Source organism: Protopterus annectens, chromosome 3.part0, assembly GCF_019279795.1.
Source record: "Protopterus annectens isolate FY-2018-M chromosome 3.part0, PAN1.0, whole genome shotgun sequence".
Taxonomy (NCBI): Eukaryota; Metazoa; Chordata; order Ceratodontiformes; family Protopteridae; genus Protopterus; species Protopterus annectens.
The window spans coordinates 764300591-764317560 of record NC_056731.1 but is presented as its reverse complement, the minus strand read 5'-3'; the positions used below and the strand labels follow the sequence as shown (position 1 = coordinate 764317560).

Genomic DNA, 16970 nt, shown 5'->3' with positions numbered 1-16970 from the left:
CAATTTAGAAGTGAGTGTTGCTTAGGCAAGGGGGGGGTGGGCAAATAGCACAAAGGATACATTTATGGTCTCAAGAAATAGTTTGGGAAAACAATGAAAGTTCTTGTAAGGATCATTCACAAAATCCATGATGAAGTTGTAAGGGGTAAAGAAAGATTCTGGTAAAACCTATAGGGCTAGGTAAATTGTTAGACATTTCATTGGCAAAGTATTGGTGGATAAATGAAAGGAAAAATGCACTACTGAGAACAATTATGAGTGTGAAAGGATTATGGAATGTACGAAGGTGTTAGAGAGGTATAACATAGACAAAAGTGAATGGATGCAATACAAAGGACTACTTAGGGACTTGAAACAATATAATGGAGAAAAGAAAAGAAAACATCTAGAAATGCCTGTAGTGATTCAGATTTTAGTAGAAGCATGAACAGCAGAAGACAGAAGAGATAAACTTGTAAGTAGACTATAAACAATAAAGGAGAAAAGATCAGGGGTAAAATGATACAGAGTTGGGAAAAGATTTTGGGATAAAACATGACTGGAATAAAATCTGTATGGCCCCAAGGAAAACAACTGAATCAAGGAAATTTAGAATACTTGTGTGGAAATGTTTGAACAAATATTTCTATGCTCCAAGCAGGTTAAGTAAAAATTTCCCAGGAAAGGATTGGAGTTGAGGTATTGGTGGTGTAAGAAAAAACATTTGGAAGATTGGAAACATATTTTCAGGGATACAGTAAACCTGAGAAATTCCAAAAAGACCTGCAAAGACCGGTGGAGAAAGTATTATGATGTACATGGGAGTTCAAGGAAGCTGATTGTTATCTATTTGGATAAGACACATGCAGGTCTTGGAAGATATCAAGATGTTAATATCACTGATACCTATAGTGGCAAAAAAGTAATTGAAAAAAATAGAAATCAGAATGGGAACCTATGACTACAGAGGTACTAGAATTAATGAGTAAGGTAAAGGAACAAGAAAGGAAGGCATTGCTGGAATGAAGAGGCAAACATCACCAGAAGAAATGGTGAAAGTGGGAGGAAGTGATAGGACACGAAGGAGTGACTGGAAAAATGGATGCTTTAGGCACAAGTTAACAAGAAGAGGTCTACAACTTCAAATTTAATACAAGAAAGGTTATCCAGCATAGTGAAAATGACAAAAGGCCAGATATTACAATAAATGGGCATGTAGAATTATCAGCAAGCAAAGTTTGTTATTAAGTGTAAACAGACAGTCAAGCACTGAAAAGTGGGCATTTTGAAGGCATTATTATAAATGCAATAAATACTCTTTATATATAACAGTCTTAAGGACAACAGTTTTTAGAGATTTAATACTGTGGTAAGCATTACTGAAATGTTAGAGGTTGATTCTAAAAGGTGAGTATAACTTAAAAAAATAATATAAAATCAAGACAGAGAACAACACAAAATCATTAACAATATGGGGATATTCTAAGCAAAATAATAAAGTACTTAAGCTTTATAGAAGCAAAAGTATGCTGCACATTCAAATATACAGGATAGTTTGGTGAATATAGTAAAGCATGAATGCATAATTATGTGAAATTCAAAATCAGAGCAGTGTGAAATCAACCTTGTGATACTATCAGAAAGCAACTTTCATACCAAAGCAATACAGGAAGACAACAAAAAAAAGGATTACACATCCATAATATTGTGCTCTGCAACACTGTTTATATATCTCTTGCTTGCTTGTTAATGTATGGAATTCTATATAATTGTTTATTATATTTGATTTTAATCTGTAATCGTTCTTTGATAAAGTTCTATGCTCATCATTTCACTCATATATGCTTTTCTTAACAAAACAGTGGGTTAGTCTGAATGTTGATTTTTAAGTGATTTTTTAAGAGTCACCCAAAAAACATCTGGTTTGGTGCTACATAAGGGCTGAAATTAAAAAAAATTATTTCAATAGCAAAAAAAGAAATAAATTCTTGACTAAGTTTTATTGAAGGGTAAGAAGAAAGTATAGTCTTTAGCTACTAGAAAAATACCGTAATATGGATCAAACATGCCATATGTCTGGCTTATATCCACTATAAACCAAGATCGCTACTATGACTAGAATTAAATAAGATCTCGTTTCCCAAAAGTCAGAACCCGGAGTCAAATTCCAGTCACCACACTTAATAATTTCATGATTACCAAAACCAGCCAGCAGGTGTAAGAGTGTAAAGAACCCGACTTATCCTGACAAGGACCATAAACTGAAACCAAAGCCAAAAGATACAATGTAAACAGGCAAATGCAATCCACAAGTATAGACATACCTTGAGGACTGTTTTGGACCTGATTTTTTTTTGGTATGGTAAGACCTCTCTTAAGCAAAATTGGCACTGCACAGCTGCTACTTGTACTGCACGGGGTGAAAATATGAGGAATCCAGTTTATATATATATCAGATAAGAGACACATGTATATGTTTCTTGAATAATACATTTTTATATTATATAGTAGATGCCAACAAATATTTATTTTACAGGCAACCTGAATGCCAACAATGTAACATAGAATAAACTGGTAAATATAACAGTTACCATTTACTTAAAGGTAACATAAAACAACTTTTCTCATAATCAATAAGTTGAAGATGAGGTTCCTTCACATGTTACATTATCTTAATTATAAGCATTTGTTTAGTACTTAGTGGATGCTGCAAAGCAAAATATTTGGCACTGAAATAATTCATTTAGCTTGCAGTGTCAAATAGAAATGAAAGTCTGCCTCAAAAGAATTTGCAAATTATTCAGTATGACTAAACATCACATCCACATTGTCCAAAGAATCCTCAAAGATGAATCCTTTAGAGTGGATGATTGTATTTCATCTAGGTTTTCACATCAAGATACAAAGAAACTATAGCAGAGTTATCTCTGGATTCCATATTCTTACTATGAAGATACATTCCTTTTGAAATTTATTTTTAGGATATTCATGGCAGAATGCTACGGACAGTTTTGTTTTCTGAAATCAAATTATCTAAATGAACCTTATGATACTAATATTAGTTTACTGCTCTTAAAAATATAAATTTTAACTAAACAGATTTGTGGATTTCAGGTTTTTTAGAAGTGATACATAATATTATTTGTAGACTGCTTCTAAAATTTGATCAAGAAGCTCATATCCTAATTGGCTAATCTGAAAGTTCTGTGGCAGTGATAAATGCAGTTGCCACAAGAAAAAATAGCTAATCAGAAAGACAGGATGAACTTGCTGCCCTTACTGTCATCACAATACATTGATTAAGATTGCAAAACTGTATGCAAACAAGATTGACAGTCTTGCAGTACAGAACCTAACTATATCAGAATCACTTAATTGTATGCATGAATCTAGTATTCCATTTTATAGTTTTAATGAATTTAAATTAAAATGTTAATAAATTATGACTCCCTCAGCCTTAATATGACAAAGTAAACTAATACAGTGTACTACTACATATGTGTCAGTATGTTAAACATGTACCTGTCCAAAACATCACTGCTGAACTACTTTAGTAAAACAGCTGAGACAAGGAAAGACTGCTGAAATATGATGGAGTCATTTAAAAAGTAAGGTACATCATTTTAAATGGCTTGATTGTGTATAGAATTATAACAGCAAGAAACACTAGAAATTCTAGTTTGCTTACTTCCAGTGACATTCACCCACAGAGTTAATGGGTCCAACCTTCATACTCCATATATCCTGCAGTGATTTTTTTCTACAGAGACTGCTTTATGCTTTGTCTTTTGTTTTTTAATAATCATATCTCCATAGTGTCATTAAAGTAATAGACTATGCAGAAGGCTGTGAATTTGGACTGCCAGAACTTAAGTAAGGAATTGAATATAGTCCCACACAAAGGGATATGCAAGTTATCTAAATTTGGAATGGATCCAATACTGCCTTGGATGAAAATATACAGGATAATAGGTTCATAGGTTGGTACTAGGTTATCGGCCCTAGGGCCTATAGAAGCCTAGCCATAACAATTCCCTGGCTGTTTCTTCCCACACTATTTTCTTCCCTGAACCCCTGTCCAGCAGGGCTACTGACGTGATCCCTGGAGTGAATTTCCCTTCACCCATCCAATCATCAAGGTTCCTTTTAAAGAGGACCAAAGAAGTGCTCTGCTTGACATGTATATGCAGTCTATTCCAGAGTCTAGGGAGTCCCTGGGTCAGGAACTTATCCTTCCAGCATGTTTTGTTTATTGTGATGACAAGGTTTAGATCCCTGGAGCGTGTGGCTCTGAGGGATTGGGATTTCTTTAAGTGTAGCATGTCCAACAGCTCTGGGTTTGACATGGCCTTGTATGTTAAGCAGAGATCGCCTCTGAGTAGATGATATGCGACCGAGTGCAGCTGAAGATTTTTAAGGCAGTTAGCGTAGGTCATCTGCATTAGGCCTGTGATTCTTTTAGTGAGGTATTTCTGTGGCCTTTCCAATTGTGGCAGATGGGGTGTTGTATTCTATAATGGATGTAATGATGGATGAGTGCACTGGGACAATGACCTCCTTTTTTCTCGATGAAAAGTCCTTAGTGATGAGGTGTGCCACATAGAAGGATTTCCTGACTTTTGTGGTGATGTGGTTATCAAAGGTGAGACCACTGTCCACCTGTGTCCCTAAGTCTCATCACAGTTTCGGTGTTTAGTGTACTGCCATTTATGTGGTAATTCATGGGTACATGTTTTTTCCCAAAGGGGATAACTATACATTTCTTGGCATTGAGCTTGAGCCCATGGCTCTGGCACCAAGCATCTGTTTCTGTAATGCCTTTTTGTAGAGTATCCACATCATTTGGGGATTCAATAATGGCTCCCAGTTTGCAGTCATCTGTGAACTTTGTTAGCCAGAGTCCCTTAGTGATGGCCTGTACTTCAGAGAAGTAGATGCCAAATAAGACCGGTCCCAGGACTAAACTCTGAGGTACTCCACGTGTCACTTGTCTGGAGCTGGATTTGGAGTCGGCTACTTTTACAGTGTGGGTTCTTTCTGTAAGCCAGTTGGCAACCCATCAAGTGACATAGGGATTAATGCCCAGCTTAGTAAGTTTATCTATGATTCCAGAGTGGGGGATGGTGTCAAAGGACTTGGCGAGGTCCAGATAGTCTGTGTAGACCCCCTTACCCTTGTCCATGGCTCTGGAAACTGATTCAAAGAAATCCATCAGGTTCAGGAGACAGGATTGGCCCTTCACAAACCCAAACTGGGTGGGATCCAGTGTTTGAAGGTTGCCAATGTCTTTGTTTATAAGTTCCATGATAATACATTCCATGGCCTTGCAGATCAGGCTCATCAGACTAATGTATATTACTGAATGGAATCCATAATTAATAAGTGGAAATTTACTTTTTGCAGTGTCTGAAGCCAGCAGGATACATATAACCTTTGATAACAGAATATCATAATGCTGTGAGTTCTGACCTTACACTATGCACTTGAACTCACTGCAGTACTGACAGCGCCATTTAACAATGAGGGAGCACTGCACTTCTGATGTGCCATCATTCATATGATATATTAAAATGAGGCACAATTAGCTTGAGATGTTAGTAATTCAGGTAGGTTTAGAGATCACACGACCCTTATCAGGAAAAATCTGAGGGCATCTTCCAGTGTTATGGCCAGAGTTTCTCTAGTAGATATAAGTTACAGCCTGAGTCTTTGAAGATAGTAATAGGCTCAGTATGCTTTAACCTGTCAACATAACAAAAATATATCAGACGTGATGAGCCATATGTTTCACTTATGGAATGAATCCTCTTTAATGTTAGTATAAATATTAGGAGTGAGTGGTGACACAGAGATCTACAACAACAGTGGCACCAAAATCAGGGTTGATGGACCCACAATAGATGAAGCCCTAACTATGGGCCAGGTGACCTTGGGTTCAATTAGTCACTTCGGTGTCTGATACTATGATAGGGAAGGATGAATGTGCCCATCTGGGGAAACAACGTTCTTTTAGATGTTCCCTATGGAGAGGTGTGTTAACGGAGGATAATAGCCCTTGAATGCAACAGGTGAACATAAAATTCATAAAAATGAAAGAAATACTAAAGTGGAGGCAGTCAGTGGTATAACCTCCCAGTATGCCATTAGGTTCCATGCTGGACCCATCCTTGGGTGTAGAACAGAAATAGTCCAGGGATTCTAGGAGAGGCTGGCAGACCTGGAGATGGATGGAGGTACCAGAGTACACTGGAAAGACTGAAGCAGAAGGGGAATTTATTGAAAGGGGTTGATACAATAACATGAGGAAATTTTGTAAAGTTACAGTGATATGCATATAATAGATAATAGGTTCATAGGTATATACTCGGCTGACATCCACTGGGGAATTTTTAAGACTAGCCATGCATCCCAAATCTCTGATAAGTTCTGATATCCTTGGTAATGTAAACAGGGATTGAGAGATGAAACATTTACAAGCAGGGGCTTGGGAGATGAACTGTTCATGTGCTACCACTGTCCATTAGAGACATAGGTGTTAAACCACAGTTAAATTTCTAGTTCCCCATCCAGTTGCCCAAATTATATTTGATTTGGGTTTGGGAGGAACTCAGCTTCCACATGGATGGAGAGCCTGTACTAGAGAAGGGGTAGTCTCTGGGATAAATAGCTGTCTCCAACAGGTCCTATTTTTATCCCAGCAAAGTTTATGTGCTTAGAATGGTAATAATGATTCATAGTAATAAAAACACAAGGAAAAATTACATAGTGGGTAATGGCAGCAACATGGAATAGGACCTTGGCAAAATATTATCAGGTTATGTGATTATGGGCATTTACTTTAAGGAAAGTTACAGAAATTATTGGGCCCATTGAAAAAGGCATCAGTAGTAGAAAAAATAAATGTATTTGTTTCTGTTTAGATAGTTAGTGAAACTTCACCAAAAGCATGTATTTCTTGAGTTTCTCCCTCTGTAAATATGATGACAGATTAGAGGATTCATTAAAAGTTATGCTATGTCAGCATGACAAGACATACAAGAAGAGAGAGTAAAGGACATGTATATATAAGCTACAGAGAAAAGTGGAAGAGAAGAGACATGATAGATAACTTAAGTAGTTAAAGTTTATGGGGGCAGCAACTTTCTGATGAGGATCTGTAAAGGTTCATGGGCTTACAGTTTAAAGGCAAAAGATGGTGCAGAGCTGGTATTATTAGTATTATTTTTATAGGGAGGATTGTAGACACAAGGAATAGCATTATTAACATATCTGTGGAAAAATTCTGATTCAAAATTGTGTGGGACAGGTAAAAAGTTTAATGAGATATATAAGATATTGATAAACAAAGAGCTACAGGTTTTTTTCATTAGGCAAGAAATTTGGCAAACTTTGTGAGACGCACATTTTTATCGGCATGTAAGTTATATGTTTTTCTGTATATGGAAGTTATGAAACTGGCTACAAATGAAAACAGTAAAAACATGACATTCACTTATTCTTTTCTTATACCCATTTTATACATTTCTGGAGCTTTTTGTTTTAGTTTATTATGCATTCTTGATTGATTGTCACTGAGGAACAGAGCAAGCAAAAGGTACAAGGCCAAAACGAACTCCACTCCATTACAAGACACACACATTCATACACACATATTCACACATACACACAACACACACACACACACACACACACACACACACACACACACACACACATGCACACACACACACACATATGCACACACACACTTAGAGACAGTTTTAGTATTGACATTTTGCCTGCTAACAGGCCTTTTTAAAAGGAAAGGAAACCAGAAACCCCAGGGAATACCCACATGAACAGGGAAGCTGCAAAGAAAAGCAATACACTGCAGATGGGAATCAAATGAGAGAGGCAAGGGCTGTGTATCAGCAGTGATAACAGTATGTCACTGTGCCACCTATAATAGACAACTATATGGCATTCTTGGAGTAAATGAGGTAGTGTGCGAAAATATCCTTTGAGAAAATAAGACGGCTTACAAATGACTGATTAAATTACTCAAAGCACTAGCTGTAGCCAGTGAAGAAATGTGTTGTTTTCTAGCTTCACTATTAGAAATTTAAGCCAAGTTCATACAGCTTGATACTGAGCTTGATGAAGATTGTTTTATTATGATACATGGTCAATGAAACAACAGCTAACAGGCCTGGTCCTCACACACATGTTAACTGCACAAAGTAAAAAACAAAACAGCTTGCTTTATTTGTCCTGGAGAATGAAACAGAAATACTGTTTGTCTTCATTACAATGTTGTTTCCTCTTTCCTTCTCATTTACTGGAAATGTGTGCTATATACAGAATCAGTGATAGTCTTGAGTTTATGCATCTGTCATCATCTCCTTTCGGCTAATCCCGTTAGGGGTCGCCACAGCAGATCATCTGTTTCCATTTCTTCCTGTCCTCTGGATCTTGCTTTGTCACACCAACCACCTACATGTCCTCATGCATATGTATGGGGCTTAAATACACACTATATAAAGAATGAAGATGCATGTGTAAATATACATACAGTAGTTGAGAACTAGAGATGAGTGTTTTGTATCTGTCTCATGTTTTTCTTTTGTTTTCACAGAATATACAATACCTTACTCAATAAAATTAAAATGTTCCATAACAGAGAAGTTATTTTGTAATAGTTATCAATTTTGCCTAGTTCTCTAACTAAATAATATTAATTTATTTTCAGATTGAAGCCTGCAATACAGAAGCTGAAAAAATTGATTCTCTGATAAATTCTGACAGCCCAACGCTCATATCCTATGTGCCTTTATCAGCACTGATCACATCACAAGTGCATGTCTCTTTAAGCCATTCCTCTTGTAGCATCATGACTATCCCTTTAGTGTTTGCACTTTTTGTAAGCTTTATACTTAGTCTGTTTGAGATAGGGGTGCTGTAACTGCTTTTTTTGTAAAGGGTAAGATGAAATGGATATCGTCTATCTCACAATGTGGGAAGAGAGTTTTAATGCAGGTGAAAATAAAAAAATGCAGTAAAGTGTACTTAAATAAACAGCCGCAGTGTACAGGTTCATCCTAAATATATAGTAAAAGAACACATTTTTGCCCTCCCAGTAGTTTGCTTTGTCATACATGTTCTGCTGCTGTGTTTTATTTAAATTTGTTGTTTTTTCCAACAATCCAAAAAGATTTGTATTTTATTAAATGAAGTTTTGATATGGACAATACAATATTTGATTATGGTGCCAGAAATGGTCCTAGTACTAAGACCAAAAAATTCTCACATTTTGTTGTATTAATCTAATTTGTATTTTAAGTTTGAAAATTATAAACTGCTGCTATTGGTCTTATTGTATCCTTCACAATGAAATGAGTATTACTTTATTGTGGTCTTTTATTGAAGACATTGTATTTTTAATATGAAGAAAAACGAAAAGCCATTACTACGATATGACAATCATTTATATAAAATCGTTCTATATATGTCTCATGTTTTTGTGTGTATTTGTAGACAAATGCAATAATTTGTAATCTTTTGTAAACTTGAATGCAATTTTATGTTTCAATCCTTAGTGGATGCATTCAAGATGCCAATCTATATATTTATCAAGTGCCATTCTTTGTATTGCTGTATTTGCATGTTGACTGATGAAGTATTAATTTTAAATATACTAGATTTTACAGTGTATGTGTTTTCGTAAAAAAAATTTCCTCATGCACCTAAGCCTATCATTTATATGAAGTGTTTTATTTCAGTATTATTACAACAGGCAGCTTTATAAAATGTTATTAAAGTAATTCTTGATTTGTTGCCAAATGTAATATTTTTAAAATGTGTATGTTTATGGCATACATTTCAACCTCAAAGCCTTTTTTAGCATTTCTCTATTTTTGAAAATGTTATCAAGCTGGATGAATTAAAGAGCTGTTTTAATAATAAAAAGAGCATTATATTGTTTCTTATGCATTTGAGTCATTATTGTGTGATGTTGCAGTCTAATTTATTTGCAGTATTTTTATGGGAATTATTTGAAATGGTGCTAGGTCAGCTAAAGGCAATACAGACCCCATTCAAAAGTTATAGCAGGCTAAACCATTATCTGATGTGTTATGAACCTTATGTTATACATTCTAGTTCTCTTTAAAAAAGAAACAAATCAGTATTATCCAATATGTTTGCTTTGTTGACAGACATATTGTGAGGGTGATAAATTGTGTATTTTGTACTTCATCATAATGAATCTTCCAAGTAGTATAAATGATATGGAGCCTCTGCAAATACCTGTACTGATTCACAGCATCATTTGTTCAGTGTATCTGGAATAATTTTCTACTCCATTTATATGATCTTTACAATGATAGCATTTTAATATTGTAGCTTTCTAGTAAAAACTAATAACCACCAGTTATACTTCTAATACTGTTTTTTGGACTTGAAAGTTGTGTATTCCAGAGTGTCAGTTCTGTGGTCCTTGATCTGGGAAGTAATTTAAAACATCTTTACAAGCGAGAAAGAGACTGTAAATTAAAATTCTTTCTTTGTATCGTCTTTATTTCCTTAGTCACCCCTTTCAGCACACACTCTGATTACCATCCATGAAAAACACTGGTAAGAGATGTACCCAGTCATTTGTACACATAATGTTTTCATCATCACATCTTCATTTTTTCTGTTGCACCAAGTCTTAATTTTTATTAAAAGTTCTCCCTTTTCTAAAAACAAATTCAGCACTGAATATCCTTAGCTAATCCATTTGTGGAGGTAGAAAGCTCCATACTGTAATGCTGGTGGCCCATTTTTGATTAATGACCATTATGTTGATGTGGTGGTGGTGCTGTGGTAGCATTGTTGCCTCACAGTAAGACACTGTCTGGTTCGATTCTCAGCTAGAGCGTCTTCTGTGTGGAGACATGCGTGAATGGGCATACCTTCATTGAAGGTTGTACATCAAGGCTGGTAACTCGGCATGTAAAAATCAACTACCAATCATTAGCAGACCGGAGTTCCGCTGTGGCGACCCCTAACTGGGAAAAGTTGAAAGACACAACAGCAACATGTTGGGGCCTGGATAGGGAAGGAGAGGTAGAAGAGACTGAGGCTTTATGCAGAAATTTTGAGAAGGGTCAAAATCCCTTATCACTCAAGTGTTCAGTGGCATGCCTTTCTGGGGAAAAGTTTTGAAAATGTGAAGTAAAGTGGCTCATTTTGGTGATTTTTTTTTAACATACTAGAAATTAAGATTATAAATTACTTTCCCTAATAATATTAACCTTGTTGAGTTTTTTATCCATTATCAGTAGCCCAGTCCTTTGACTTTTAATCCTAAGAGGATGAGAGATAAGGGTGAAGTGAAATTTTGAATTTTGAATGAAGACACTTACAAAATCATTTAAACCACATACTAAATATTACAAATTCAGATGGGTTTTCCAAGTGAGCCAATTAGCGGCCAGTACTTCAGCAGGAAAACATGTATAATGAAAAATTCTAATCCTTCCCTGGACCTGCTAAATGGTTTTATGACTTTAAACCAGTTGGCTCATTCTTCGCATTAAGAAAGAGAGCTAGGCATCCCTGGTCTAGGCAAGAATGTTGTGTTTACCCCAATTGCCCCATTAAGTCCTTTGGGGATGAGAACCAGACATCCTTGGACTAGGAGAGACTCCCATGTTTAACCCCATTGGCATATTTATTCCATTAGAAATGAAAACCAGATATCACTGTGCTAAATAAGAGTCCTATAACCCATTCATTCCTGCCCACAATGCCGTATCACCCCATTTATTCCCTCTTTGGCAAGAGTCAGGTGGTAGAGAGTAGGACAGCTTACAGATTTGGTGGGGTGGCCTACCCTTCCCCAGGAGCACCACCCTGCATCCCCACAGCTCCACAGCTTCTGCTGCTGCTGGACTCAAGAATTTTGCATCCACATGCTGTCTGGATTACATTTATATGCACATAGGATGCATTTTCTTAAAGGCTTGTGTTCCACAGGTTCTACACCTACTGTTCTCATTAGGTGTCACCCAAGTTGTGAGCACCTGCTGCCTTCCTCCCTCTTCTCCAAGATGGCTGACTCAGCAGCAGCTGCTCACTTGCATTCTACTCTGCCAGCTGCTACAGGCTGCTAGCTGAATTCTGGTCCCCTGAGTCATAGTCAGGGCTCTATCCCTGTATACCATGGAGCTGCTTAATCCTTCTCTTTTTTACTCCAAATTTCTTCTGCCATACTTTTGCTTCTTATTCAGATGTTCTCCCCACCACAACTTCAGGTCCACTCCAACAAGATTATAAATAGTTTGTAAGGTTTTGTCTGCTCACATATAGACAGTTTACTAGTATTAGCACAAGCTGTTACTTCAATTTACTCTTTTTAAGTTTTGCATTATAAGTTGTGAGAAAAAAGTTTAACCAATACTGCAACATCAGTAAAATACATTTAGCACAACACTCAGGATGTAATTAAGACAGTATGGACAGATTTTTATTTTTCAGGCAAAGGTAAAGGTTATAGAGGCATTGTCTTACTTAAATGTAAATGCAAGCAGGAGATAGCAACATGTAAAGAGTAAAACACATTAAATAGCCATTGTGGCTTATACTTTGAACTCTATTTATATTTATTTATTTTTATTTATTTATTTCAGATTTATGACTGGGGAAATCCACTGGGCCAAGAAGAGGCCATTTTCAGTGGAGGCCCGGGGAGAAAAGCTCCAGGCAAAATTCAAACAGTATCAACATTTTTGCAAGATACACATGATATTGAAAATATATAGTATGTAAAATATGCAAACATATAGTTATTGAACAGTAGTTTAGGTACAATTTGAGAGTTGAGACATACTGGTACTGTACATAGTAGTATAACATATGTAATTTAGGTACACTTTGAGAGATTGCGAAAGCATACTGGTACTGTAAGTAGTGATACAATATAGGTAGTGGACTGTCATAAACATTGAGCAATGAGAAAGAAGCATTCATATACTGGAAGACAGAAAGCCGGAAATATTCAACATAAAGTTATTGGACATAGTAAATTAGGTACAAATTGAGAGCTTGAGAAAGCCTACTGGTACTGTGGATGGTAGTACATCATAGTTAGTGTACTGTCATATACCTCAAACATTGTGAAAGAAGTATACATTTACTGGTATATCTTTGGTAATGAGTGGATTTCCATAGTGGGGCTATAGGATATAAGTTATAGCTACAGTAGGGTGGAGGGGTGTTTAAGTTGGAGTGTGACAGGACTTAACTTCTTGCATTTCAGCTAATTTAGTGTAACTTTTGGTCATATGGAAACTCATTAGCTTTAAGCACAATACTCTTATCCTAAGTATCTTTACAGTACAACAACTATTTATCATATGCACAATATTTGGATAACAAAAAGGTAGGAAAATGCAGAGTTTGAATTAGAGTGAAATAGTGTTACTTTTTATTTTACATACAAAGTCTCACCTGCCCTCTGCAAAACAGATAATATACCTGGCTGCTTACTGGCAGGCTTAAATCATCAACTAGAAAAACCTCCCATAAACACGTTCACTCAAAGTCTCTTCATAGGCTATGTACCTGAAGAATGGAGAAACACCATAGTGATTTTCATCCATAAGGACAGCATCTCAGCTGATTCAGATAACTGTAGGCCCATCAATCTCAATAAACTTATCTATAAATGAAATTAATTAATGTAAAACTAGTTTAATAAGGACATAAAAGATCTGCAGACACTAGACCTTTCTCAATTTCAGTTTGTCAAGAGAAGAGCGTGTGCTCTTAATTGTGCTTATGGCTTTGAAAAAGTTACCACAGCCTTAGATAAAAGACTTCCCATTCACATTTCTTATTTGGAGATATGATACCACCCCCCACTCTGCCATCGTACATAAGCTAGCCCTACTAAACATCAAACACTTTGTAGTTCGGTGGATTGCCAACGGGCTCTTAAATTATGTATACTTGATCAGAATAAATGATACCACTTTCAAAATATTTGAGAGTAGGCAAGAGAGGAATGAATAAGGAAGCAAATTAGAGGAATAGAGTACTTGTAGGAATATGTGATTTTGGTTTAGAATGGCTGGCAAGAGTACAGCAAAGGTAGGTTGGTAAGTCTGTGGATTAGCAGCACTGGCAAGAATGCAGCAAAGAAGGGTTGGCACGTAGAAGGTTAGAAAGACTGGTGAGGGTTAAAGCAAGGGCAACTAGGTTGGTATGCAGTAACAGACTTACAACAGTTTGGTGAATAGATACTGGAGCTATTGAGAATAGTGTTGTGTAGTAAAGTAATAGACAGAAAAGATAAGATAGACTAGTGACCGAGCAGGAGACTGAGTTCAGGGAAGTAGTTTATAAGATAGTGGGTGGGGAGAAGGCAAATTACGGTGCAATGAGGAGAAGAGAGGTAGTTACATGTTGTGTGTTGGAGTATGGAGGAAATAATGTGTTTATTGGGGATGGAGAATGGGAGGTGTGTGATGGAATGTCTTGTGTACAGGTTGTGGGAGTGTTTAGTTCAGGTTGATTTGATTGCTAGAATGATGTGGAGGTGGGTGCATTTGGTAAGGTTTACTTTTGATTAAGATGGAAAGGATGGGAATTGGTGATAGAGCGGAGGTGTGGAGTGGAGTGAGCCCGAACTTAGAGAGGGTGAATGGAGTGGGTCCCACCTAAACAGGCCAGCATGCCAGCATGGAATTTCAGATGTGTTTGATAAAACTGATTTCTAAAAGAGCTTGTTAGGTAAGTAAATGCAAGGTTAAATATTTGTTGTTTGTCCAAGGTAAGAAAAGAAAGAAAAAAAACTGCTTGGTTTGTGAATGGTGATAATATGTTTAGAGAGGTAAGTGTAGGGACAGTATGTAATTTTCCATTCACCTTTTAGGTCTATGGCATCCAAGGATCTATCGTTTTCAGTATAGAGAAGTAGTAAGCTAAAGCATATAGGTATTGGTTTACTGCAGAGTATAGGTTTACATTTGCGACAGCATTGCAATTAAGACTACCAAGATTTTACACATATTACTTTAGCAGAGTTTGTATGGTTTAATTTTCTGAACCAGTAAATGGTCAATAAGGTGTCTAGAGCAAAAGGAGCATTAGCAATACTTATTCAGCTGTGTGTACTCCTTAAATGTAAACTATGCAAATCACATTGATGATACTATATTATTACATACATACATACATATATAGCCATTTAGTTCTTTGGTTTAAAGGGATTCTGTGATAGTTAAATGGCATTTGGACACACTCCTTTGATTTCTAGCAGTGTTCTGGAGGGCTATTTTAAGTATTGATAGATGAGGTGTTTTGGGGGATTGCTAGACTGCTGGATAGAAAGGTTTATAGTCGGGATTGAAACTCCGTGTACTGCACTAACAAAGTACTGTGAGAGAAAAAGCTAGGGTGAAGAGAGAAGATAGAAAAGTATAAGGATTTCACTGAACTTGCTGAAAACCCTTTGGCATTTGCTTGTAAATAACACTAGGAAGACAATTTTTTGCTGGGGATGGGATTGCCCTACACTGAGCAGACAAACAGCCCAATTTTATACATACATAAGTCCCTTATTGCAGAAACACAGCATCAGTCCTGTAACTAGTTTAAGTAGTCTTTGAAACAGTACATTTGTTCATATGTTTATGCTAGGCTAATGGCCACTAGGGTCCTTATCAGCCTAGCCAGGCATCCCAAATGTGACCCACAAATTTGATTTACATAGGTGGTGATTTACTGACTGCCTCTGTCTATCAGAGACATCGAAGCCAGACCAAGGGTGAATTTCCAATTACCCATCCATTAGTCCAAGTTGTGCTTAAATAGGAATAGGGAGGAACTCTGCTTCACATGGATGGGAGCCTATTCCAGAAAATGGGAATTCTCCGAGCTACACATCTTTCTCTTCAACATGTCCTATTTATGTTGCAAGCAAAATGTAGTTTTTTTAACGTAGTAGTTCAGATGCTGTTTGCTTTGCAAAAGGTTAATCAAAACTGGGTCCAGGGATATCTTGTATGCCAGGCAAATATCACCTGTCAGAAGTCTGTATGATAATGAGTAAGGAGACGGGGCTTTAAGGCTATCAGCAAAGGACATTGTGTAAACTCCCTGTATTTTTTTGTAAGGAACCTTTGTGAACATTCCAGTTGCTGCATGTGTCTGGACAGACACATACTGAAGGGGGCATTATACACTACGATGGGTCTGGTGAGGGCTGAATACAGTGGTATGATGACCTTTCTGGACCTAGATGTTATGCTCTTCCTTATAAGGTGGGCAATGTAGAAGGATTTTCTTACTACCTTGGACAAATGTTGGTTGAAGGCTAGGTTACTATCTACATGAGTTCCCAGATCCATGACTAGTGAAGCAACATTTAAGGATGTTGTATTGATGACGTATTTACCTGGGGTGGTAGACTTCCCGAAAGGTACTATAATGCACTTCTTGGTACTCAGTTTTAAGCCATAGCTTTGGTACCAAGTATTTGTCTGTGTTACACCTTCTTGAAGGGTGTTCTCACCCTTTGTAAAACACAACCACCACAAAGCACCAATTCTCGTGTGTTATCTCTTCCACTATTAGTTGTGATATTATATTTTAATAACCCAAAAGCTGTTTTAAAAATGAGCAGGTTACTGTTACAAAACATTTTTAATGTACCTCAACACACGTAACGTGTATAATGGTAAAGCTTTATGTTTTTGATACAGGGCAGTGAACGGTAGCTTTCCTTAATTTTAAATGTTTTATTTTGTATTTATTTTTTACAACATCCTAGCTGCTTCCGGAAGCTATACTACTTGTGCATAGACAATAGAAGACCTTTTAATAGAATCCATCACAGAAAAATAAGTTCACTTTTGCCAAAGACTAATGACATTGCAATATTTGTGACAGCAAACAAAGACAATGTCAAAATTGTACCCCACCAAAATCATTCCCCAGCAGCATGTAGATGGGATACACAAGTGTGG

At 36.7% G+C, this 16970-nt stretch overlaps 1 protein-coding gene across 1 annotated transcript in view; it reads left to right on the top strand.

Annotated features, from left to right (window-relative positions):
- Positions 1-9944, top strand: part of RECK (reversion inducing cysteine rich protein with kazal motifs) — a 1724192-nt gene extending 1714248 nt beyond the window's left edge. Inside the window, exon 21 of the mRNA XM_044065108.1 lies at positions 8708-9944. Coding sequence (XP_043921043.1) covers positions 8708-8920 — 213 coding nt within the window. The 3' untranslated portion in view covers positions 8921-9944. The remainder of the gene's footprint in view (positions 1-8707) is intronic.
- Positions 9945-16970: the final 7026 nt, after the last annotated feature.